The sequence below is a fragment of the Stegodyphus dumicola genome, chromosome 9, assembly GCF_044657685.1.
Source record: "Stegodyphus dumicola isolate Sdum_Otavi_A_Nest chromosome 9, ASM4465768v1".
Lineage (NCBI taxonomy): Eukaryota > Metazoa > Arthropoda > Arachnida > Araneae > Eresidae > Stegodyphus > Stegodyphus dumicola.
Genome location: NC_140776.1, coordinates 80202050 through 80229283, shown reverse-complemented (window position 1 = coordinate 80229283; position 27234 = coordinate 80202050). Strand labels below are relative to the sequence as shown.

The 27234-nt window shown below is 30.6% G+C and overlaps 1 protein-coding gene across 5 annotated transcripts in view; it reads right to left on the bottom strand.

Moving 5' to 3' along the window:
• LOC118190485 (liver carboxylesterase-like) overlaps nt 1–27234 on the bottom strand; it is a 118020-nt gene that overhangs the window by 57463 nt on the left and 33323 nt on the right. For all 5 annotated transcript variants that reach the window (XM_085823662.1, XM_085823664.1, XM_085823665.1 and 2 more), the window contains exon 4: nt 24345–24530. In XM_085823662.1, coding sequence (XP_085679788.1) covers nt 24345–24530 — 186 coding nt within the window. The remainder of the gene's footprint in view (nt 1–24344; nt 24531–27234) is intronic.

Genomic DNA, 27234 nt, shown 5'->3' with positions numbered 1-27234 from the left:
GAATTTTTTCCTGGCTGCTCTACCGTGATATCCAGTAGATCGAATTACTCTTCTAATAGTCTCAGAATTAACAATTACTCCATATAATGCTTGTAAATCAGCAGCAACTTTAGGAGCACTCATTCTTGGATTTTTTTAAATATTTCGAACGATATTTCGCTTTATTCCATTGGATAGCTTTGATGGTCGGCCAAGTCTTCTTTTATCCTGAATCATATGATTCTTTTTATATCTTTTAATGATACTGAAAACTGTTGAATGACTGAAGTTAACTGTTTCAGTAGTTTCTCTAATAGATTTTCCACCTTCAATATGCAAATTAATAACTAATTTTCGAATTCCAGGCAAAGTTTCTTTTCGTTTAGCATTAATGGCTGCACAGAGCTAAAAAACACAAAAATTCCAAAACAAACTGGAGAGAAATACTGCAGACGATTTTATAAATTATTGCCAATTGCTTTTGAGTAAAAATAAATACCCCAAAAGATATTTTTATTGCTTACTTCAGACGATTTTTGTTGCATAGTACGTAGTGTCCCATCACTTAAGTGAGCCATTTTCTGCTCCGTTCTAAACAATTGTATTTTTATTAAATTAATATTTTTATATTTTTAGAAAATGTATGTTATGTAATAATTGTTACTAAATTTAAGTATGAAACACACCCACAAAAAATTTTACATGTTCTTTAAATTTATTTTATTGCAATTTCCTTTTGTAAAGCACAAGTGTCCCATCACGTTTTTGAGACACTGTATCAGTTTAAGCCAAATAATATATATCGTCTGCCTTTTGGCTACTCTCTCTCAAAGCTGTTATTACACTCGGCGGTACTTTAGGCCCTTAATAGCTTCGCAGGATATTAAACGTTAAGGGGCCAACTCGGTTAGAATCTTGATAGCTTCGGCTATATCTCTTAAGCTTAGATTAGTTTTATTTCTTTATATTTTAAGTTCAAAACCCGAGTGTTCGGCTTTATTGTAAACTCCAAGACGGAATTCTGTTAACTTTTATCTGAATAATAAAGGGTTATTTTACCCTTTGTGCTTGTTTTTTCATCTACACGAACTCAAGCGATTATTCGCTTAACAGTTCTTAAGATTCTTCACTTTCTACAGTAACTGAGAAATACACTAGTGAGAATCCCACAATATAATATCGATATATTAATAAAAATTAGACTTCCACTCAATATCTAGGCTTGTATACAACCTTGAAGGCTGAAAATGATTGATTTGATCTCTTTACAAAAGCATTTTCTCAACTCAATTTGAGAAAATACTAGCGTAATTACAGATGCAATTAATAGAAATTCAGTACAGCTCTAAAGCAAAATTTCATGAAGTTGGTATTCCTGTGAATATTGCAAATATTTGCCACAGCGGTTTCCAGAAAACAGTAAATTTGTGTTCTAAATTATTTTCATGCTCAGTAGTATGCACAGCGTTTTTAAAATAATGAAAATTAATTCTCTGAAAGATGCATATTAATAGACATCCATATTATCTGTGTTCTGAAAATCGCTAGTACGAGCAGCATGTCTCCAAACATCAAATATGTGGTTGCAGGAAAAGATGCCAATTGTCGGGAAAGAAACAGCAAGTATCCATAATTCTGCTACCAGGATTTCTAGTCTTTTTGCTTTTAAAAAGCTACAATCAAATAAGATTTTATGTAAATTTATTCATTTTTTAAATACATCATTGAGCATGAAACTCCCACCTTTCACACTCCACGACTATACATTAATGACTATTTAGTCCTCCTGAGGTAATGAGCTTGATGTGCCTGATCTAAGCAGTAAGCTATACCATTCTAGTAGTAACCCACGGTCCTCAGACGGCGGAAGTGACGTCATAGAAAAGGGGCGTGGCCAGTATCCAGAGGGGCCTGGAACCGGAAGTGACGACACCAGCGTCGTCTTGTGATTTTTCCCGAAGCGATGCGTTGGAATGACATCATCAAAGTTTCGTTTTGATTTTGTGCCAACGATATTGTGTTTTTGAAAGTTTCTATTTTTTGTGGCAACGAACAATTTTTATGTTTATGGCAACGATCTCTTGAACCACGTGATTGGAATGACATCTCTTTTAATTTATCATTTTTAATTATTTGACACGTGATTAATTATTTAGTACGTCATTAATTTACTCTTTTTAATAAGCCTTTTAATTATTTAGTAAGTTATTAATTTAATTATTACCTTTAATTAATTTTTATTGAATTTAATATTATTTTCCCTGAATTTTAAAAATAACTCCACGAGCGGGATTCGAACCCGCCATCTCTGAGATAAAAGACCTGAACGTTACCACACGGCTACCCGGTCATCTTATCAGACGTATTATTTGAAACCAGACATCTTTGTCCCTTTGACTTATTTGCATCATTGATGTCATAAGACTGAAAGTCTGCGCGTGCGCTTAGACATGAAAACCGCGTCACACATTTGTTTTTACACGACGGCTAGGATTTCTTTTGGCTTCTTAATCTTTACTTTATTCATTGCTGTTTTAAATGTAAGATTTTCCCACAATTTAATTTTTTTTATTATTAAGATATTTTTAATTGTTTTCATTTTTCATCTCATTCTTACTATATTTTAAGTTATTATTTAAATTATTAACTTTTGATTTAATATGTTTTTCCTTTCCCAAACATAAATTTTATTTTTAACTTTCGCAAATTGACGTTTATTTCTACAAAAGTGAATTTACATTTTCTTTTTACTTTTTTACTTTGCAAATTTTTTTTTCAAATTTATTCCTTTTCGTATTTTTACTTTATTTTTTATATTTAACTTTCTTTTTGGTTTTACAAAAGTAATATTTATTTTTACGAATTGAATTTTTTCTTTTCACTTTTATATTTTGCAAAAGTTTTTTTTTTTTTTTACAAAATTTATTCCTTTTCGTATTTTTACTTTACTTTATTTTAATTGTTTGTTTAAACTCTTTTTGGTTTTACAAAAGTGATATTTATTTTTACAAATTTAAATTTTCCTTTCCGCTTTTTATTTTAAAAAAATGTGTTACTACATTTCTAACTTTATTTTTTACAAAAGTAATATTTAGTTTCATAATTTTATTTTATTTTATTTTATTTTATTTTATTTTCAGTTTTCTGTTTACACAAATGCAGTTTTTTGTTTTTCCCTTATGCATTTTACTTCTAAAAGTAAATTTCATTTTTTTCCCCTTTCCTTTAAAATTGTTTTTTGTTACATTTTTATTTTACCCTTAACTTTTTCGCCTTGTTTTAAATACAATATGATGTTACATTTCCATTTCTCCAAAAGTAAACTTACCTACATTTCTCAGTCTTTGAAATTTTAAGCTGGAATTTACATACATATAATTTCACTAGATAATATTTTCTGTAACTTTAAACCAATATACACAATGCTCATTCTAATATACTTTAACTGGAATACTACATTCCTTACTTTTTTACTACTAAGTTGGGGATACTCAGAACTTTTCCTTCTAATGTATTGTACTAACTATTAATAACTGTATTAACTTTTTGGCCAACTATACAAAACTTTGTTGATTCCCTTTTACACGTCTTACTTTTATTCAAAGGATTCACCAAACTATGTCTGACAAATGTAATTTTTACATTTTCCATTTACACATTTACCCTTATATTTAACTTATAAAACATATTCATGCTGTATTTCTTAACTTTTCCTCATAATAAATACAGACAAATACATGTACATAAAAATACATGTTTCTTCATTGTAAGACCTACTGACTTTAAACTAATCTTATAAGGAGTAATAAATTTTCATGGTATGAAGCCCACTCAAACCAATGCATGGAGCATTTCTACCCAGTTAAGTTTAGATGCGTACCAATAGTACTTCATTTCTTCTTATTTTACTCTACAGACACTTATACATATACTATATTCAGAACACTCCCTTTTATTCAGTAAGATTCATTTATACTACTAACACAAATTTTGCTAACTGTTTGAAATATTTTACAAAAATATCTTGTATTTTCTTGCACACATCCTACTTAAATCACCAAACATACACTGAACCTTCATTTTTCCTTCATGTGAAAACGTCACTCGATTTCTTAATATGATTCCACCATTTACCGCAGAACTTTATAAACACTACTCTATTTGAACTTATAACAGCCTTACTCTCTTAATAAGGTACAGAAGATTGAATTATATTTTAACTACAGAGAAGAATATCCACATTGTAACGTATTATTTTAAATTTGAATTATAGTCACATTTTGTGAAGGAGAACTTAAAGACTATAATACACATGGAATTAATATTCAGACATGGAAATGAAACTTTATCGCCTTTTCCCCAACTTGGAATATAAAAATTTGTTAACTTGGAATATTTTTAACGTATTCATTGTAACTTAACTTAAAAATACCCATATTTCACATTGTCAATAATTTATTTAGCACAGAACTCTTACAGCCTTTTGAGAACGAAATTTAAATTATCGTACCTGACAAATGACTCTACATAGTTATGATACATTAAACGAAATATTGAGTAGAGTTCGAGATAATGATCTAACATAGTAATTAACATAAAAGACCTAACACAAATAATTTTGAGATAGAAATTTCAAGCTGACATTGCTTAACTTTTACAGGTTTTTGACATTTAACTTCTTATCGGTAGTAAATAAAATTACACAAAAATAATTATACAAAATAGGTATTAATGACTGAAAGTCCGTATAATGATCTACTATAGTCCCCAACTTTAAAAATTTTACCGCATTTTTAATATGTCATAAGAAAGACCACACTTTTTTGAAAAGCATTATTTTAATTAAACATTGGAACCATACAATCCTGCGCACATGTTTTTATTTATCATGAGGATAAGACATAATCAGTAAATAAAATTTTCACAAAGTACGGAACACATTTATCTTTTAACTGACTGTACTCTTAAGAAAAATGCAGTATGGAATGCTTAGAACACTCAGTGCCACAGTTCCTCATTTTCCCCACGCATTGACCAAAATATACATGTACTTTAAAATCAGTTAAACAAATTCAAATGTTAGTATTCAGACAGGAATACTTCACAAATTAGATAAAAGAGAGGTACACAATGAACTTGAGTGATAAATACAGAAAAGCATGTAAGGACCGAGAAAAAGATGTATTCGTGGAGAACATTTTAAGATAAACTTGATCTATCTTTGCACATGGGTTACATTTTGCATTTCAGATTAAGGAAACATTCAAGATAATTCCTGTATAACTAGGAATTTTATTCACACTTGTTAGTAATGCTATTTATTAGAACAGTCGCAGAAATATAGGACAAGTATGCCATTTCAAAGGAAAACAATTTTCCCAAGCCAGACTTTAACAGTGAAATATAAAATGGAATAATAAAATCCCATATTTCCAACAAAATTAGTATCTGAGTATGCAAAAATATGAACAAGAAACGAATATTTTTTCTGAAAATGTTCCGAATGAGATAAGTCAGGACTAGTTTCATGAACAGAGCATGAAAAATAATGATGAATTTTTAATTTTATTTTGTCTGTAGTACATTTACTTATGCTAAAATCTTGCATTTGGTTGACTGTACTCTACATTTAGGCACAAGTTGATAAATCAGAGAGATTTTGTGTTTTAAAGCTTCAAATTCAGAAATACTACAACTCAAAAGCAAAAAGATTAAAAAGACAAGAGAACAATACACTCTAAGCAAGCGAACGTGATAAATGACTTTTTTTCGCTGATTTCCATGAATTCATAGATCGGTAGCAAAGTTTTAATGCACTGTATATGAACTATTTTTTCAAATATATTACGATCACTGTTTTCCATTTACATACACATTAAGGAACTATTTCATGTTAATTTACCTTTATTCATGAGATTTATCTACGTATATACTTAATTTTTGCATTTTGTTTACAATTATAATACCGAAAGAACATGTTTGTCTTGAAAATGTCCATATTTTTTTCCCAAACGTTATTTCTTTCATAGCTTTGAAGTAACCTATTAAACACATAGTTATCTTGTATTGCCCTGACAGAGGTTGGTCTTGCCAATGTGTGAAGGAAGTCATGAAGCTAAAGAATTTGAGTAATATTTTACCAGTACGGAGAACTTCTTACGGCGTTTTTGATGAAAATTGACCGAATTTAGTAGTTCATTAGTAACGTAGGAGCTTTTAACGATTTTTATTCGAAACAAACACACTCAGAATTTGTCATCAAGATTTTCCATACAGATATATTTTTTCTACTTTTCATTCCTAATGTAATTTGATTCATTGCCAGATAGTTAAATGTTTGTTATTTTTTTCGCACATGAATGCATTTCGTATCTCACATACGCTCATTACATATGATTTAACAAAATAACAAAATTACAAACGAGTTAGAAGTTAAGTGACTATTTCCTGAAATACTGTACATTTCATTTCGGAATGTTTACATGAGTATCTTCATTTTGAATCCTCTAATGTTTCTTTTCCTAAATCCAAAGTAAATTTGGAGTAAAAAATTTTTAGTTTGGACGAAAGTTATTTACGGATGGCTGTGATGTGTTCGTGTTTTAACAAACCGTTTTTTGTGAAGTACCTTATCGATCACCTTTTGAACACTTTGAATATTAACACCACTGCAAATCATTGAATTTTCAAATATTTTCTTATTTATCGTTTACAAGTCGTTGTAAAGATTTGAGAACAAATTTTTATTAAATAGTTATATTGTATGATTCAATAACATTTCACATGATTTAGCTTCAACAACACTGCTACACTGAATCAGAAATTAAGAAAAGAAATGAAATTTTTTATCTTAGTATACTACAGGAATAGATTAATTTTCTCTAGCATTTATGTATTCGAAAGTAGTAGATAATGGAGACTTTTAACACAAATCATACAAACTTTGAATACTTTCTCTAAGTCACCAAAAATTGCATTGTCATAGATTTTTCTCATAAAGTCTATTTCTTTCTTAAAAGAAGTTTATGTATTAATTTCTTTAGAAACACATATAAGAAAATATCTCACATTCATAAGAAAATCAGCGCTCGTTTCTTTACCAAATTTGTACTTTCTGACTTCATTCTACTGAAACGAAAACATTCATAACTTATTGCGAAGAAAAATGTTATACATTTTCATTAATTTTGATACCACAGTATTATCTTTGAAAATTTTTTTCCTAGTCCACTGCTAATATATTGCTAATTTTCGTACGTGACAAAAAAAACACAGTTTAGAAACGTTTCTACTTAAAACCTTGTATTGCATTGCTGAGCCGGGGCCATGCTTTCATTTTTATTACATATCATGCGAATATTGAAAAAAAAAAAAATATATGTTTTCCCTGTGTGTTAGCACAATTTTAACCAAAAGTTTACTATTACAGAGACTTCTTTAGTAAAATCTCAAGGGTTAAATTGAACTTTTCATTACTAATTTTGAAGATTCTGGTTTATATCCTACTTAAAAGTTCATAACCGATTAGCAAAATAATTTATATATCTACTCCGTTGTGCTTTTAGGTAATTTTTAAATCGTTGTTCAACTATAACACTTGATTTCTAGTGAAGTATCGGAATGATTATTTCTTTCCGCTTTTTTCAAAGAATTAGACACATATGTTCAGTACAGAAAATCTTCCTTACTTACCATTATCATTACTAAAATAGAAAACATGCAAAATTTTGCTAAAAATTTATATATTTGCTTTTTTACAAACATTTACACGAATACCCACATTTAATTATTTAATGTGTATTTTCCTATGTCAGAACTAAAATTTCGAACGAAAATTTTTAACTAATGTTATGTTACATAAAATTATTGTATTTGTGAGGTCATCTTTTTTTCGCAAACGTTTTGAGAGTGTGCTCTCGGTAGTCTTTTAGGCATTTTTAAACTGTTTTCCCTTTGCTATTGGAAACTATTTTATCTTTGCTGTTGGTTTATGCCTATGAATTCTCGATACTTTCTTGGTTTATCTTCAACTTATGAAATATCTAAATACTTAAAAATATATTTGTAGATCGTCTGTGTTGACACTTGCGATAGATTTCCTGGGTGATTTTTTTTTTTTTTTTTTTTTTGAAAATGTATTTTATTTTATTCACGTGAATGAAACTGATGTTTTTCTTAAAATTTTATTATTCAGAGTATTAGTCAATTATGACAGAATGCTTGATTTGTTCTCTTTTTAGTCAACATTCGTATGAACTTCAGTATTCCAAATCTCTCATGTAAATGTAATTTTTCCTATCGGTAGTAGGAAGACGAATGGAATACATGCAGGTTATGCAGACATAAGCTAAAAATCTGGAAGTAAAAGAAATTCTTCAGATCTAGGCAATTCAGTAGAATGTGCAAATATTCGTCCTATTCGAAGCATACGTTTTGGAATGAAATAGTATGTAAAATGTAAATTTGACAAAAATAGATATAATGAAAGTCAAGTACTCTGCAAAATCTGAGCTATAATTATGCAAAACTAGTTATATGGCGGTTTTTCACAAAAAAGCGGTTCCAGCGAAAGAAATATGCCGACAATCTCCTGAAGCCCTAAGTGAGCACCTGATCTTTGCTCTTACAATTGTTAGATATGTTTCTAATAAAATTAATATATATTTTTCTAATGAAATTAATATATAAACTTCTTTTAAGAAAGAAATAGACTTTATGAGAAAAATCTATGACAATGCAATTTTTAAGTAAGTAGTAATTTAATTTTTAAGTTAAGTAGAATTGTAGATTCTACGTAAGAGCCAAGATTAAACGCCCAATTGGAGTTTCAGGAGATTACTGGCATGTTTCTTTCGCTGGAACCGCTTTTTTGTGGAAAACCGCCATATAACTAGTTTTGCATAATTATCGCTCAGATTTTCCAGAGTACTTGACTTTCATTATATCTCTTTTTATCAAATTTACATTTTATATGCTATTTCATTCCAAAAGGTGAGCTTCGAATAGGATGAATATTTGCACATTCTACTGAATTGCCTAGATCTGAAGAATTTCTTTTACTTCCAGATATTTAGCTTATATCTGCATAACCTGCATGTATTCCATTCGTCTTCCTACTACCGATAGTAAAAAATACAGTTACGTGAGAGATTTGGAATACTGAAGTTCATATGTGTTGAAGGTATTCGTGGTTCATTTCTGTTTACTGTTACAACTTCGCTAAATCGAGACGAGCAGATGAATAAAACAGAATTAAAGTTCTTACCTTAATAAAGTGTAATCCAAGCTGCGGAGGTAAGGAGCACGATCATTGTATTAGCAAACGCAAAATAACATATTTATTAGGTATTAGAAGAAAAAAATATAGCGATGATTACAAGCGTTGTTTACTGTCCATTGCATAACGCGAGAAGTGAGTCATACAAAGAGAGAATGTTTCTCCTTCTTTTTTTTTTTTTTTTTTTTTTTGATCAAGTCCAATCACAGTTAGCGGGTGTGAGGGGGAAACTAGCGTCGGAGTTGTACAGCCTCATCGCTGTCGTTATGAATTGCTCCACAATCTCCCACTCGATGAGCTGTTTTGTCCGAAGTAAGGCCGATTCCTTTTAATAAAAATTCCAGCTGTTGTCTCGGCAAAGGTTTCGTGAACATGTCTGCATACATCATTTTACTGTTGCAGTGTATTAATTTAACAATCCCTTGATTTTGTAGATCACATACGTAGTGATATTTCACATCGATGTGTTTGGTGTAACTGCTTCCTTTCTCTTTTCGGGAAAGATTTATGCATGATATATTGTCCTCGAATACGATGTTAGCTTCCTGTTGAGCGAAACCTAAATCTCCCATCAGTTGTCTAATCCATTGTAGCTCCTGCAATGTTAAGGCTAGAGCGATGTATTCGGCTTCTGTCGAAGATAGGGCGACACAATTTTGTTTATTGCTTCCCCATGATACCGTGCTGTTTCCTATTTGAAATATATATCCGGATGTGGATTTTCTGTCAGAGGTATCTCCTGCCCAATCAGCGTCACTATAAGCTTTGATGACTGGTGCACCATTGGATTTTAGATGTAATTTGTAATTAATTGTCGCTCTCAAATATCGTATGATTTTAATGATACCGTTCCAGTCCGATGTTGATGGATTTTCTACTTTTCTGCTAAGTATTCCAACAGAATTTGCTATGTCAGGTCTTGATACTGTTGCTAAATATAAAAGTGCTCCCACTGCTTCCCTATACTTCCGATTATCGGGAAAAACGTCATCCTGGTTGTTTTGGTTCTTCGTAAAATTCGTAATCATGGGAGTAAAGCTTAGTTTCTTTGGTGACTCCGTCGAATTTTTCGATCATACTATTAATCTTGTTAGCTTGATGAAGTTTAAAGCTTCCGTCTTTTTCTCTTTCGATTTCAATTCCTAGATATGTAGACACTTCTCCAAGATTTCGAATGTCGAAATATTCTTTGAGAATTCGTTCAACTTCTTGAATTGATTCACACTTGTCGCTAGCGACTAATATGTCATCAACGTAAACGATTATGTAAGTTCTTGCGTTTTTCTCGATTAGTGTGAAGGAACATGGATCAGCCTTTCCTTGAACGTATCCTTGTTTGCGCAGGATTTCAGCTATCTTGTGATTCCAGTTTCTGGCTGCCTGTTTTACTCCGTAGATACTTTTATTCAGTTTACAGACTTTATTTGCTTCTGAAGCAGAGATGTAGCCTTCTGGTTGCTTCATATTATATCTTCTTTCAAATCTCCATATAGAAAAGCTGTTTTTACATCGAAGTGATTTACGTGCATTTTCTTTTGAGCTGCTATTGCCAAAATAGTCCTTGTTGTTGTATACTTTACGACTGGTGCGAATGTTTCGTCGTAGTCGTGCCCAAATTTTTAGCAATATCCTTTAGCTACTAAACGAGCTTTATATCTGATAACATTTCCTGAAGCGTCGGATTTTGTTTTAAATGTCCATTTGTTTCCAGTTGCTTTCTTTCCTTTTGGAAGATCGACTAGTTCCCATGTTTTGTTCCTCTTCAGTGCTTCCATTTCTTCTTTCGTAGATTTTAACCACAGTTCCTTTTCTTTGGTAGGAAAAGTTTGCAGTTCTTCCCAGTCTTTAGGAACTTTGATTTCTTCATTCTTAGCCATGTATGAGAATCTGTTTGGTGGGATTCCTTTAGTCGTTCTGTGGGATCTTCTCGGTAATGGGGGAATTTCTTCTGTTTCAATTACTTCCTCTGTAATATCATTTGGATGTGGTTCTGTCAATTTATTTTCTTTAAAAGGCCATTCTATTTCCTCATGCTGATCATTTAATTGACAAGGCATTTCTTCTTTTTTGTTTTCATCGAATATTACGCTTCTTCTGATCACGACGTGGTTTGCATGTGGCATGTAAATTCTATATCCTTTAGTACGGTCACTATATCCAACAAGAACTCCTTTTTCTGCTCTTTCGTCTAGTTTGCTTCTTTTCTGCTTTGGAACTCGACAATAAGCTGTGCTGCCGAAAACTCGGATATGGCTTAGGTTCGGCTTCTTATTATTCCATAGTTCATATGGTGTTTTTTCAACTGATCTTGATGGTAGCCTGTTTTGTAGATAGGTGGCTGTCATTACGGCTTCACCCCAAAATTCTCTTTTGAGTCCTGAATCGAGCAGCAGGCATCTTGTCATTTCCATTAAGTATCGATTTTTTCTTTCTGCTCTACCGTTCTGTTGCGGTGAATATGCTACGGAAGTTTGATGTTCGATTCCCTCTTCCTTTAGATAGTCTTCAATCTCTTTGCTTGTGTATTCTCCTCCATTGTCTGTTCTTAAGACTTTTGGCTTCTTTCCAAATTTGTTCTTCGTCATGGTTACAAATTGTTTTATCTTGAAGATAGCTTCATCTTTTGTAGCTAGCAGATAGATCGTTGTGTATCTCGAATGATCGTCGATGAATGTTATGAAGTATTTCTTTCCTCCTAGTGATGTTGTACCGATTGGTCCACAAATATCTGAAAGTATCAAGTCTAGAACTGATTTTTCTCTATAGTTGTTTAGCTTGGGATACGGCAATTCAGTCATTTTGCTTCTGATACAGCATTCGCATTCTTTTTCCGTTTTGGCTTCTCCGTCAATTCTTATTCCGGTTGCCGGGTCATCATTCTTTAGCCTCTTGATTGCTTCATAATTTCTATGTCCTAGCCTTCTATGCCAAAGATCTATGCTATTTTCTCTTCTTTCTGCAGTTGCAATTTTTGCTTTTCTTCTTTGCGATTCAACTACGGTATATAAATTTCCTTCTGCTTTAGCAATTCCTATGGTTTTATTTTTCTTCTTTATTCTGCAAATATCTTCTTCAAATTCAACTGTGAATCCTTTCTTTGTAATTTTTCTTACGGATATCAATCCTCCTTCTAAGCCAGGAACGTACAGAACATCCACGAGTCTCACTTCTATTTCGTTATCTTCGTCGTCTGTACAGTATAAATATCCTTCTCCTATACCTTCGGACTTCATCTGCGTGCCGTTAGCAATTGTTATCTGCTCAGTTTTGCTTCTATCCAATTTGGTGAAAAAGTTTATGTTATCGGTCATATGACAAGTAGCACCTGAGTCAACTGACCAGTTTGAGTTTTGAGATTTTCTTTCTCTGGTGACTTCGAACGTGTAATTCTCAGTCTTCTCATGATTCTTATTTTCGTTTTCATCTTCATGTGTATCCTCGTTTACAGCAATTTTCGTTTTCTGTTTTTTTCCGTAATTTCCTTTATTCGTTTGCTTTTCATTCTTGAAAAATGAGTTACTTTCGTTTTTATCTTTTTCTTTGTGGTTATTTAATAATCTACACTCTTTTTCTAAGTGTCCTATTTTTTTTGCAATAATTGCATCTTCGTTGATTTAAATGCTTGAATTTTGTGTTAAAATTCGTTTTGAAGGCAGTCGTTTCTTCTGCTCGCGTTACTTCTTTTCTTCTCAGGCATTCGCCGATGAGTTTCGTTTTTACGTATTCCAGCGTTAGTTCTTCTTCTGGGCGTGCTTCTAAAGCTGTAATGAGATTTTCGTAGCTTTTTGGTAAGCCGCTTAGTAAGAGCGTTGCAATGTGACTGTCCTTTATTTCTTCACCGATTCCTCGCAGTTCGTCTACGATTTCGAGCATTTTGTTGACGTGTTCTTCGAGTTTGTACTCGTTTTCTGCTTTTAACGTATACAGCTTTCTCAGAAGGTAAAGTTTACTGGAAAGATTCTTTCTTTCATGTATTTTCTTTAATTCATTCCATATTTCTTTGGCTGTCGTTTTATTTCTTATGTGTACGATTTGGTTGTCTTCTACGAGTAAACTAATGGTAGCTTGTGCTTGTTCATTTCGTTTTCTCCATTCGACGTTTATTTCTTTTGGTGTATCATCTGCTATTAAATCCCATAAATTTTCCTTTTTCAGGATCATTTCAAGTTTGTATTTCCATACTTGATAGTTGTTATTGTTTAGTTTCATGATCGAATATTTATTTTCGCAGCTAGTAGCCATTTCTGCTTCTGTATTTCGAATGCGCAGTACGCAACTATGCAGTTTTGTTTCGCTTTTGAAGATAGGCTTGGCTTTTCCTTTTTCGGATTATCCAGCGATAATTTATGGTAAAGTATCTTTTCTGTTTTTTATTCTTAATGGCTTATCTCGATATATTTTATGCGTTTAGTTGAAGTAAACATATTTTCGGTCTCATAATCTTTTGTTGAAGGTATTCGTGGTTCATTTCTGTTTACTGTTAAAACTTCGCTAAATCGAGAGGAGCAGATGAATAAAACAGAATTAAAGTTCTTACCTTAATAAAGTGTAATCCAAGCTGTGGAGGTAAGGAACACGATCATTGTATTAGCAAACGCAAAATAACATATTTATTAGGTATTGGAAGAAAAAATATAGCGATGATTACAAGCGTTGTTTACTGTCCATTGCATAACGCGAGAAGTGAGTCATACAAGGAGAGAATGTTTCTCCTTTTTTTTTTTTTTTTTTTTTTTATCAAGTCCAATTACAGTTAGCGGGGGTGAGGGGGAAACTAACGTCGGAGTTGTACAGCCTCATCGCTGTCGTTATGAATTGCTCCACAATATGAATGTTGACTAAAAAGAGAACAAATCAGGCATTCTGTCATAATTGACTAATACACTGAATAATAAAATTTAAAGAAAAACATCAGTTTCATTCACGTGAATAAAATAAATACATTTTCTTAAAACACATCCAGGAAATCTATCACAAGTGTCAACATAATTGATCTACAAATATATTTTTAAGTATTTAAATAACTCATAAGTTGAAGATAAACCAAGAGAAAAAGTATATTCATTGGCATATATCAACAGCAAAGATAAAATAGTTTCCAATGGCAAAGAGAAAACAGTTTCAAAATGTCTAAAAGACTACCGACAGCACACTCTCAAAACGTTTTCGAAAAAAAGATGACATCACAAATACAAAAATTTTACGGAATATAATATTAGTTAAAAATTTTCGTTCGAAATTTTAGTTCTGATATAGGAAAATACACATTAAATTATTAAATGTGGGTATTCGTGTAAATGTTTGTAAAAAAGCAAATATATAAATTTTTAGGAAAATTTTGCATGTTTTCTATTTGGGTAATGATAATGGTAAGTAAGGAAAATTTTCTGTACTGAACATATGTGTCTAAGAAATTCTTTGGAAAAAGCGAAAAGAAATAATCATTCCGATACCTCACAAGAAATCAAGTGTTATAGCTGAACAACGATTTAAAAATTAACCAAGAGCACAGCGAAGTATATATATAAATTATTTTGCTAATCGGTTATGAACTTTTAAGTAGGATATAACCAGAATCTTCAAAATTAGTAATGAAACGTTCAATTTAACCCTGGAGATTTTACTAAAGAAGTCTCTGTAATAGTAAACTTTTGGTTAAAATTGTGCTAACACACAGGGAAAACATATGTTTTTTCTTAAATATTCGCATGATATGTAATAAAAATGAAAGCATGGCCCCGGCTCAGCAATGCAATACAAGGTTTTAAGTAGAAACGTTTCTAAACTGTGTTTTTTTTGTCACGTACGAAAATTAGCACTATATTAGCAGTGGACTAGGAAAAAAATTTTCAAAGATAATACTGTGGTATCAAAATTAATGAAAATGTATAACATTTTTCTTCGCAATAAGTTATGAATGTTTTCGTTTCAGTAGAATGAAGTCAGAAAGTACAAATTTGGTAAAGAAACGAGGGCTGATTTTCTTATGAATGTGAGATATTTTCTTATATATGTTTCTAAAGAAATTAATACATAAACTTCTTTTAAGAAAGAAATAGACTTTATGAGAAAAATCTATGACAATGCAATTTTTGGTGACTTAGAGAAAGTATTCCAAGTCTGTATGATCTGTGTTAAAAGTCTCCATTATCTACTACTTTCGAATACATAAGTGCTAGAGAAAATTAATCTATTCCTGTAGTATACTAAGATAAAAAATTTCATTTCTTTTCTTAATTTCTGATTCAGTGTAGCAGTGTTGTTGAAGTTAAATCATGTAAAATGTTATTGAATCATACAATATAACTATTTAATAAAAATTTGTTCTCAAATCTTTACAAGGACTTGTAAACGATAAATAAGAAAATATTTGAAAATTCAATGATTTGCAGTGGTGTTAATATTCAAAGTGTTCAAAAGGTGATCGATAAGGTACTTCACAAAAAACGGTTTGTTAAAACACGAACACATCACAGCCATCCGTAAATAACTTTCGTCCAAACTAAAAATTTTTTACTCCAAATTTACTTTGGATTCAGGAAAAGAAACATTAAAGGATTCAAAATGAAGATACTCATGTAAACATTCCGAAATGAAATGTACAGTATTTCAGGAAATAGTCACTTAACTTCTAACTCGTTTGTAATTTTGTTATTTTGTTAAATCATATGTAATGAGCGTATGTGAGATACGAAATGCATTCATGTGCGAAAAAAATAACAAACATTTAACTATCTGGCAATGAATCAAATTACATTAGGAATGAAAAGTAGAAAAAATATATCTGTATGGAAAATCTTGATGACAAATTCTGAGTGTGTTTGTTTCGAATAAAAATCGTTAAAAGCTCCTACGTTACTAATGAACTACTAAATTCGGTCAATTTTCATCAAAAACGCCGTAAGAAGTTCTCCGTACTGGTAAAATATTACTTAAATTCATTAGCTTCATGACTTCCTTCACACATTGGCAAGACCAACCGCTGTCAGGGCAATACAAGATAACTATGTGTTTAATAGGTTACTTCAAAGCTATGAAAGAAATAAAGTTTGGGAAAAAAATATGGACATTTTCAACACAAACATGTTCTTTCGGTATTATAATTGTAAACAAAATGCAAAAATTAAGTATATACGTAGATAAATCTCATGAATAAAGGTAAATTAACATGAAATAGTTCCTTAATGTGTATGTAAATGGAAAACAGTGATCGTAATATATTTGAAAAAATAGTTCATATACAGTGCATTAAAACTTTGCTACCGATCTATGAATTCATGGAAATCAGCGAAAAAAAGTCATTTATCACGTTCGCTTGCTTAGAGTGTATTGTTCTCTTGTCTTTTTAATCTTTTTGCTTTTGAGTTGTAGTATTTCTGAATTTGAAGCTTTAAAACACAAAATCTCTCTGATTTATCAACTTGTGTCTAAATGTAGAGTACAGTCAACCAAATGCAAGATTTTAGCATAAGTAAATGTACTACAGACAAAATAAAATTAAAAATTCATCATTATTTTTCATGCTCTGTTCATGAAACTAGTCCTGACTTATCTCATTCGGAACATTTTCAGAAAAAATATTTGTTTCTTGTTCATATTTTTGCATACTCAGATACTAATTTTGTTGGAAATATGGGATTTTATTATTCCATTTTATATTTCACTGTTAAAGTCTGGCTTGGGAAAATTGTTTTCCTTGGAAATGGCATACTTGTCCTATATTTCTGCGACTGTTCTAATAAATAGCATTATTAACAAGTGTGAATAAAATTCCTAGTTATACAGGAATTATCTTGAATGTTTCCTTAATCTGAAATGCAAAATGTAACCCATGTGCAAAGATAGATCAAGTTTATCTTAAAAAGTTCTCCACGAATACATCTTTTTCTCGGTCCTTACATGCTTTTCTGTATTTATCACTCAAGTTCATTGTGTACCTCTCTTTTATCTAATTTGTGAAGTATTCCTGTCTGAATACTAACATTTGAATTTGTTTAACTGATTTTAAAGTACATGTATATTTTGGTCAATGCGTGGGGGAAATGAGGATCTGTGGCACTGAGTGTTCTAAGCATTCCATACTGCATTTTTCTTAAGATTACAGTCAGTTAAAAGATAAATGTGTTCCGTACTTTGTGAAAATTTTATTTACTGATTATGTCTCATCCTCATGATAAATAAAAACATGTGCGCAGGATTGTATGGTTCCAATGTTTAATTAAAATAATGCTTTTCAAAAAAGAGTGGTCTTTCTTATGACATATTAAAAATGCGTTAAAATTTTTAAAGTTGCGGACTATAGATCATTATACGGACTTTCAGTCATTAATACCTATTTTGTATAATTATTTTTGTGTAATTTTATTTACTACCGATGAGAAGTTAAATGTCAAAAACCTGTAAAAGTTAAGCAATGTCAGCTTGAAATTTCTATCTCAAAATTATTTGTGTTAGGTCTTTTATGTTAATTACTATGTTAGATCATTATCTGGAACTCTACTCAATATTTCGTTTAATGTATCATAACTATGTAGAGTCATTTGTCAGGTATGATAAATTAAATTTCGTTCTCAAAAGGCTGTAAGAGTTCAGTGCTCAATAAATTATTGACAATATGAAATATGGGTATTTTTAAGTTAAATTACAATGAATACGTTAAAAATATTCCAAGTTAACAAATTTTTATATTCCAAATTGGGAAAAAGGAGATAAAGTTTCATTTCCATGTATGAATATTAATTCCATGTGTATTATAGTCTTTAAGTTCTCCTTCACAAAATGTGACTATAATTCACATTTAAAATAATACGTTACAATGTGGATATTCTTCTCTGTAGTTAAAATATAATTCAATCTTCTGTACCTTATTAAGAGAGTAAGGCTGTTATAAGTTCAAATAGAGTAGTGTTTATAAAGTTCTGCGGTAAATGGTGGAATCATATTAAGAAATCGAGTGACGTTTTCACATGAAGGAAAAATGAAGGTTCAGTGTATGTTTGGTGATTTAAGTAGGATGTATGCAAGAAAATACAAGATATTTTTGTAAAATATTTCAAACAGTTAGCAAAATTTGTGTTAGTAGTATAAATGAATCTTACTGAATAAAAGGGAGTGTTCTGAATATAGTATATGTATAAGTGTCTGTAGAGTAAAATAAGAAGAAATGAAGTACTATTGGTACGCATCTAAACTTAACTGGGTAGAAATGCTCCATGCATTGGTTTGAGTGGGCTTCATACCATGAAAATTTATTACTCCTTATAAGATTAGTTTAAAGTCAGTAGGTCTTACAATGAAGAAACATGTATTTTTATGTACATGTATTTGTCTGTATTTATTATGAGGAAAAGTTAAAAAATACAGCATGAATATGTTTTATAAGTTAAATATAAGGGTAAATGTGTAAATGGAAAGTGTAAAAATTACATTTGTCAGACATAGTTTGGTGAATCCTTTGAATAAAAGTAAGACGTGTAAAAGGGAATCAACAAAGTTTTGTATAGTTGGCCAAAAAGTTAATACAGTCATTAATAGTTAGTACAATACATTAGAAGGAAAAGTTCTGAGTATCTCCAAATTAGTAGTAAAAAAGTAAGAAATGTAGTATTCCTGTTAAACTATATAGAATGAGCATTGTGTATATTGGTTTAAAGTTACAGAAAATATTATCTAGTGAAGTTAACTGCATGTAAATTCCAGCTTAAAATTTCAAAGACAGAGAAATGTAGGTAAGTTTACTTTTGGAGAAATGGAAATGTAACATTATATTGTATTTAAAACAAGGGGGGAAAGTTAAGGGTAAAATAAAAATGTAATAAAAAAATTTTTAAAGGAAAGGGGGAAAATGAAATTTACTTTTGAAGTAAAATGCATAAGGGAAAAAACAAAAAACTACATTTGTGTAAACAAAAAACAGAAAAAAATTCAATTATGAAACTAAATATTACTTTTGTAAAAAATAAAGTTAAAAATGTACTAACACTTTTTTTAAAATAAAAAGCGGAAAGGAAAAATTAAATTTGTAAAAATAAATATTACTTTTGTAAAACCAAAAGAAGTGTAAACAAAAAATTAAAATAAAGTAAAGTAAAAATACGAAAAGGAATAAATTTTGGAAAAAAAAAAAACTTTTGCAAAATAATAAAGTGAAAAAGAAAAATTCAATTCGTAAAAATAAATATTATTTTGTAAAACCAAAAAGAAAGTTAAATATAAAAAAGTAAAGTAAAAATACGAAAAGGAATAAATTTTGGAAAAAAAAAAAACTTTTGCAAAATAAAAAAGTGAAAAAGAAAAATTCAATTCGTAAAAATAAATATTATTTTGTAAAACCAAAAAGAAAGTTAAATATAAAAAAGTAAAGTAAAAATACGAAAAGGAATAAATTTGAAAAAAAAAAAAATCTTTTGGAGAGTAAAAAAGTAAAAAGAAAATGTAAATTCACTTTTTTAGAAATAAACGTCAATTTGTGAAAGTTAAAAATAAAATTTATGTTTGGGAAAGGAAAAACATATTAAATCAAAAATTAATAAATTAACTAATAACTTAAAAAATAGTAAGAATGAGTGCGCAGACTTTCAGGCTTATGACATCAATGGTGCAAATAATTTATAAAGTGACAAAGATCAAGTCTGGTTTCAAATAATAAGTCTGATAAGACGACCGGGTAGCGGTGTGGTAACGTTCAGGTCTTTTATCTCAGAGATGGCGGGTTCGAATCCCGCTCGTGGAGTTATTTTTAAATTTCAGGGAAAATAATATTAAATTCAATAAAAATTAATTAAAGGAAATAATTAAAATAATGACCTACTAAATAATTAAAATACTTGTTAAAAAGAGTAAATTAATGATGTACTAAATAATTAATCACGTGTCAAATAATGAAAAATAATAAATTAAAAGAGATGTCACTCCAATCACGTGGTTCAAGAGATCGTTGCCATAAACATAAAAATTGTTCGTTGCCACAAAAAATAGAATCTTTCAAAAACACAATATCGTTACCACAAAATCGAAACGAAACTTTGATGATGTCATTCCAACGCATCGCTTGCGGAAAATCACAAGATTGGCGCTGGTGTCGTCACTTCCCGTTCCAGGCCCCTCTGGATACTGGCCACGCCCCTTTTCTGTGACGTCACTTTCGCCGGCTGAGGTCCGTGGGTTACTACTCATTCTATTTTCAGGCTCGTTCCCCAGCCGCACAGCAGATGAACAAATTTAGACTTCGATAAACAAATTTCATCTTCGCTCACTCGATGTACAAACTTCAACATTGCAAAAAGTACATAGTATAACTGAAGTTTAGTGACCTGACTAATACATATGCTTTTCTTTTCTCTTTCTAGTCCTGCATACCCTTCTGTCTGAAAGTGTGATTACTTAGCTTAACACGCTACCGTCATTGATACTGCATCCTAATATACTATGTGTCTTCCCGATTTCAAAATAGGAAATTATATTACACGGTATAGTGTACAAGTTAATGGGAAAATTTTTTTCCACAAAATGTTAAGTTGGTTGCCAGTTTAAACAGCGGCACCAGCTGGTCTGTCAAATCAGTTTTATATGCCTTATTGCTATATGGATATCTGCTAAAGTATAAATTAGGTTTATTGTAGGATTTTTTCGCTTGTTTCTGTGAGAAGAGAAAGTTACTTTTGCGTACTTTTAATACAAAAAGTACGTTTTGATTTCGTTCATTTTAGTTTACTAATGATAGATATAACGCCCAGAAAGAGAGCAAAGATTATAGCACTTAACAATCAAACATTCATAACTATAACAAATATTACTTCTGCGACTGATGTTGGAAAATCAAGCGTTTCTCTAATTTTGAGGAAACACAACGAAATTGGATCGTTTTCTCCAGAACGAAAGGGCAAATGAGGAAGGAAAAGGAAAGCAACTCCAAATTCTAATCGATCCATGCTCAAAATGACGGTATTAATTCGATAAAAACTATCAAAGAAATCTGTTATCTTTTGGTATTGACACTGGTCTTTCAAACGTACAGCAACTCCTAAATCTGATCCATTCCTACTCCAAAATGACATTATTAATTCAATAACAACTAGTAAAGAGATTATTATCAATTGCTATTGATACTGAGCTTTCAACCGTGCAGCGTAGACTTCTCACTGCTGGTCGGGAAACGTATTAAATAATAGCATTTGATGGGACAAACGAATTAAATCGATTACTATGAGCCAAAAAAAATACAAATTTTGGACAAAAAATAACTGAAAAAGGTTGTTTTTGGCTATGAAACTTGTTAAATATTTGCATAATCGCCTGTAGTAACAGCAACCGCCATCAATAAAAGGAGGTGCTTTCCTTTGGTAGCGGTGCAGTTCATTTTCAGTTCGAGCTAGAGTAGACCTGCCCGAGGGAGAAGCCAGGGGATGATAGATTCCGGTTCCCGTCTTGTTCCGGTTCCCGTCCTGTTCCGGTTCCCGTCTTGTTCCGGTTCCAGTCCTGTTCCAGTTTCAGTCCGGCCGTTTAAGTCCAAAACACGTAGGAGCTAAAGTCTAAATCCAGCGAATAGAGATATATGCCGAAAGGTCTAAATGGATTTTGTCTTTTTAAAGAAAGTGTTCTTCACCGTGCCGGAATAGCTGCCAGTTAAAGCATTTTTGAATGTTTCCACCTAAGATGTTAAGTTTTCGTCATTTTTGAAGTTGCAGTTGAATAAACCTTTAAGTTTTAGACAAGGTTTTTGTGTTCCTCAGAAATTTTAGATTCGAAGTCACATATATCACATAGGATTTAACGGAAAAATCAACAAAACTTATTTAAATGTTATGGTTACACATCTGATGTGTTAGATGAGTGAATCAAAAAGACCGATAAACCATGCCCTCAAAAACAAATGTTTTGGAATTTTCACTGCAGATGGCCCTAGTAATCTAGTTCCTATTGACGGAATGATGAATTAATAGAAGTATACATAAATTTTTAAACACAGTATTGTGGCATTCTAGAGAACCTTTGCAGGAACATTTCAACATAACTTGACTTCATGCCGCAATCCAAAATATGTCAGGAGGTTTATGTTGGAAAATAAAGTTTTGTGCTAGATTGGCCTGGAATTTCCCCAGACTTAAATCGAATCGAAAACTTGTGGCACATTTTCAAGGAATATCTTAGCAAAATGGATTGACGACAAAAGAGCGCATGATTAAGGATGTTAAAAAAGTTTGTTTTTATGATAAAGAAGTAAAACATATACGCACAAGACTAATAGAGTCAATGTCTAAAAGGATTTAGAAGTCATTTTTGCTAAAGGATGATATATTTTCTATTAATTTTATTATTATAACTGTGTACGAATGATGTGCATAAGTTATATAAATAATCGCCCTGTCCTAATTAAGTTCAGCACTGTAGTATGTTATTACAGTTTATTTTAGCTGCATATCTGCCAAATCCTTCTTGTGCTCAATATGGTTTTAAGTTTTGTGCTTTATTTGATGTGATTTATAGGTTTATCTTTATGCGTTTCTTATTTCCATTGATAAATGGTTTGAGTCACAACTGAAAGAAAGTATTTATAATACTATTAGATAATAATTTGTGATTTTATAAGGTATTTTCTCCCTCCTTTCTGCATGCCTTCGGGGTGTAACGGTAGCACACTCGGCACGCATTCGAGAGGTCCAGGTTTGAGTCCCAGCGAGGGCATTGCTCATTTTTCATGTTTTCTGCTTCAAAATAACCTAATATCTCTACTATTTCATCGTGAATTTACAGATGATAAATCATTCATTACAAATTTATAAGATTTTATGATATCGCTCATAAAAAGTTTTGGTGTGTTAAATGATATTCTTATTTTGCGTACTGAATCTAGGAAACTTTTGAATTTCCCATAGCGTTTTTAATATTTTTTTAATTATACACATAGTGAAAAATTCTAATGGAATGTGATTCTACAGTGTAAAATTCTGATGTGGATTCGAAATTGTTTTGATAACATAAAAATGGCATGCTTCATAGAGCAGCTTTCTGATTTGGCCGTATGCTATTCTTCAACATACAGTTCTAGATAGTTCAGTTGTGATACATCACGATTATTTTGTACTTATATAAATGACTTATTTGTGAGATGTCGCAGTAGGTGTAAAAGTCACTGCAGTGGTAAACAGTAAGAATGATTTAAAATATTGAAAAGTGTTGATTAAAAATTTCTAATCATACTTTTGAAAGCAGAATGACAATCATATAACGCATTTTGTTTGATATTTTGATGAAAAGGCTATTTGGTAATGAGAAACAGAAGGTGAGAGTATCTAACTAGGCTTATTAACAGAATTTTCGAAACCAGGTCTCGGGAATCTGAGGGTTCGTTGCAAATTACCCTCAAAAGGAGTCGCTAAATTTTATTAATGATTAAAAACTCTTATCTCAAGTTGAAATCTACTCTAAGTTTCTCATTTTAAGATAAGTCACATTCGATTGAATTGCATGTGATAGAGTATTGCAAGGTAGCTTCCAAGTTATGAGCTGAAACGCAGCCAAATTTAAACTTCTAGCCAGGAATGTTCCAGATGTGTAACAAATACACGTATAGCATTTTTTTGCAAATGCGAGAAGAATCATTAATATATTAAGTAAATAATTTTATTCATAGGGACTCCGATTAAAAGTTGCACAGAAAACATTTTACCTAGATATCCTTTGAAATTATAATCTTTGAAATATTAATACAAGAAAAGTAAATTGCTTCAATTTCTTATCAAGTTTAGCTCTTGCAGTTTTCTTAAACCAATAAATCTAGGACCTTTTACAGAGAAAGATTTAAGAATAGTAGAGCAAAACAAATTATAACTTGATAACCAGTAATAACTGTTTAGTATCAATATGTTTTTGCTATCACTGTCATTTGCTGTTGCAAAATATAAAATTACGACCAAAAATTATATATTAAAAGTTTCATTGTATTGCAAAATGGTTTCTTACTTTTTGTCAGATTTGATTAGCCATGGAATCCAGAACTGCTAAAATTAAGTACGAGTTTACTGAATAAGAAATAATAAAAGACGTAGTTTTTTCTTTCATTGCTGTTTAAACAGACGAAAAATCTTACCTCTAGAAACTGGTGATACGAGATGCAATCCAACACAGGCTCCACCTGCACTATTGCCAAATATTGTAACGTCTGTAGAATTGCCACCAAATGCAGCAATATTTTCTTTGACCCATTTCAAGGCTAAAATTTGGTCTAGTAAACCGTAGTTACCTTTAGCATTCGAATCTTCAGTACTAAGAAAGCCTGAAAGAGAAAATAAATTCTTTATATTTTTATTATAAATAAGACTATTATTAATTCTGAATTATAATTAATTATTTTAATTGCAAAATTATCTTTTGAAGAATCTACAACTCTTAAGCGAGTATAAAAGATATATTTTGAAGTAATTTCTTGAATCCAGGCTTCTGAAGATTTTCAAGTAAATGCTGAGTATATTTCATAATGAATTGCAAGTCAAGTGGTTGAATGGATATGTAAAAGATTCTTAGAAATTCGACCTTTTACTAAAAATTTGCTCCGGCCTACCAATTTTCTCGAACTTCTAAATAATTTGCGAAAGATTGGTAAAAAGTAGTAAGCGCCCGTAACCGGCCGGCGGAAGTGACGTCATAGAAAAGGAGTGTGTACTCCGCCATCTTGGATCACATGACAACCGGAAGTGACGTAGTCGAGTTGAATGACGTAATCGGGTTGAGTTTCGTTTTGATTTTGTGGCAACGATCCTACTTTCCAAAGTTTTTTTGGTGGCAACGACACTATTTTTTTATGTTTATGGCAACGGTATCTTGAACCACGTGTTTGGCATGATATCCGCTTTATTTTATTATTTTTACTTATTTACGCTTTTTAATTATTTAACACTTGATTAATTATTTTTAATTAATTAATCCGTCATTATTTTTAATTAGTTTTAATTGATTCCATTATATTTTAATCCATTTTATTGAATTTAATATTATTTTACCTGAATTTTAAAAATAACTCCACGAGCGGAATTCGAACCCGCCATCTCTGAGATGAAAGACCTGAACGTTATCACACGGCTACCGAGTCGTTTTATCAGACTTGTTATTTGAAACCCTCTTTGTCTTATTTGCACCATTAATGTCATAAGGCTGAAAAACTGAGCAATGCGCTTTGACATGAAAACCGCGTCACGCGTTTGTTTTTACACGACGGCTAGCATTTCTTTTGGCTTCTTAATCATTACTTTATTCATTGCTGTTTTAAATGTAAGATTTAATTTTTTTATTATTAATAACTTTATACAACTTTATACATATTAAGATATTTTTAATTGTTTTCATTTTTCATCTCATTCTTACTATTTTTTAAGTTATTAGTTAATTTATTAATTTTTGATTTAATATGTTTTTCCTTTCACAAACATAAATTTTATTATTAACTTTCGCAAATTGACATTTATTTCTATAAAAGTGAATTTACATTTTCTTTTTACTTTTTTACCTTGTAAAAGTTTTTATTTTTACGAATTGAATTTTTCCTTTTCACATTTTTATTTTACAAAAGTTTTTTTTTTTTTTCCCAAAATTTAATCCTTTTCGTATTTTTATTTTACTTTATTTTAATGTTTTGTTTAAAAAATTTTTTTGGTTTTACAAAACTAATATATATTTTTACAAATTTAATTTTTCCCTTCCGCTTTTTATTTTTAAAAAAGGTGCTACTACATTTTTTAACTTTATTTTTTTAAAAAGTAACATTTAGTTTCATAATTTTAATTTTTTTGAGTTTTTTGTTTACACAAATGCAGTTTTTTGTTTTTTCCCTTATTTGTATTTTTCCCTTATGCATTTTACTTCCAAAAGTAAATTTCATTTTGTTTTCCCTTTCCTTTAAAATTTTTTTGTTACATTTTTATTTTACCCTAAACTTTTCTTCTCTTGTTTTAAATACAATGTGATGTTACATTTCCATTTCTCCAAAAGTAAACTTACCTACATTTCTCTGTCTTTGAAATTTTAAGCTGGAATTACATATAACTTCACTAGATAATATTTTCTGTAACTTTAAACCAATATACACAATGCTCATTCTATGTAGTTTAACTGAAATACTACATTTCTTACTTTTTACTACTAAGTTGCAGATAATCAGAACTTTTCCTTCTAATGTATTGTACTAACTATTAATGACTGTATTAACTTTTTGGCCAACTATAAAAAACTTTGTTGATTCCCTTTTACACGCCTTACTTTATTCAAAGGATTCACCAAACTATGTCTGACAAATGTAAATTTTACACTTTCCATTTACACATTTACTCTTATATTTAACTTATAAAACATATTCATGCTGTATTTCTGATTCCTTTTCCCCATAATAAATACAGACTTACACATGTTTTTTATTGTAAGACCTACTGACTTTAAACCAATCTTATAAGGAGTAATAAATTTCCATGGTATGAAGCCCACTCAAACCAATGCATGGAGAATTCCTACCCAGTTAAGTTTAGATACGTAACAATAGTACTTCATTTCTTCTTATTTTACTCTACAGACATTTATACATATATATACAGAAGACTCCCTTTTATTCAGTAAGTTTCCTTTATACTACTAAAACAAGTTTTGCTAACTCTTTGAAATATTTTACAAAAATATCTTGTATTTTCTTGCACATATCTTACTTAAATCACCAAACATACACTGAACCTTGATATTTCCTTCATGTGAAAACGTCACTCGGATTCTTAATATAATTCAACCATTTACCGCAGAACTTTATAAACACTACTCTATTTGAATTTATAACATTCTTACTCTCTTAACAAGGTACAGAAGATTGAATTATATTTTAACTACAGAGAAGAATATCCACATTGTAACGTATTATTTTAAATTTGAATTATAGTCACATTTTGCGAAGGAGAACTTAAAGTGTATAATACACATGGACTTAATATTCAGCCATGGAAATG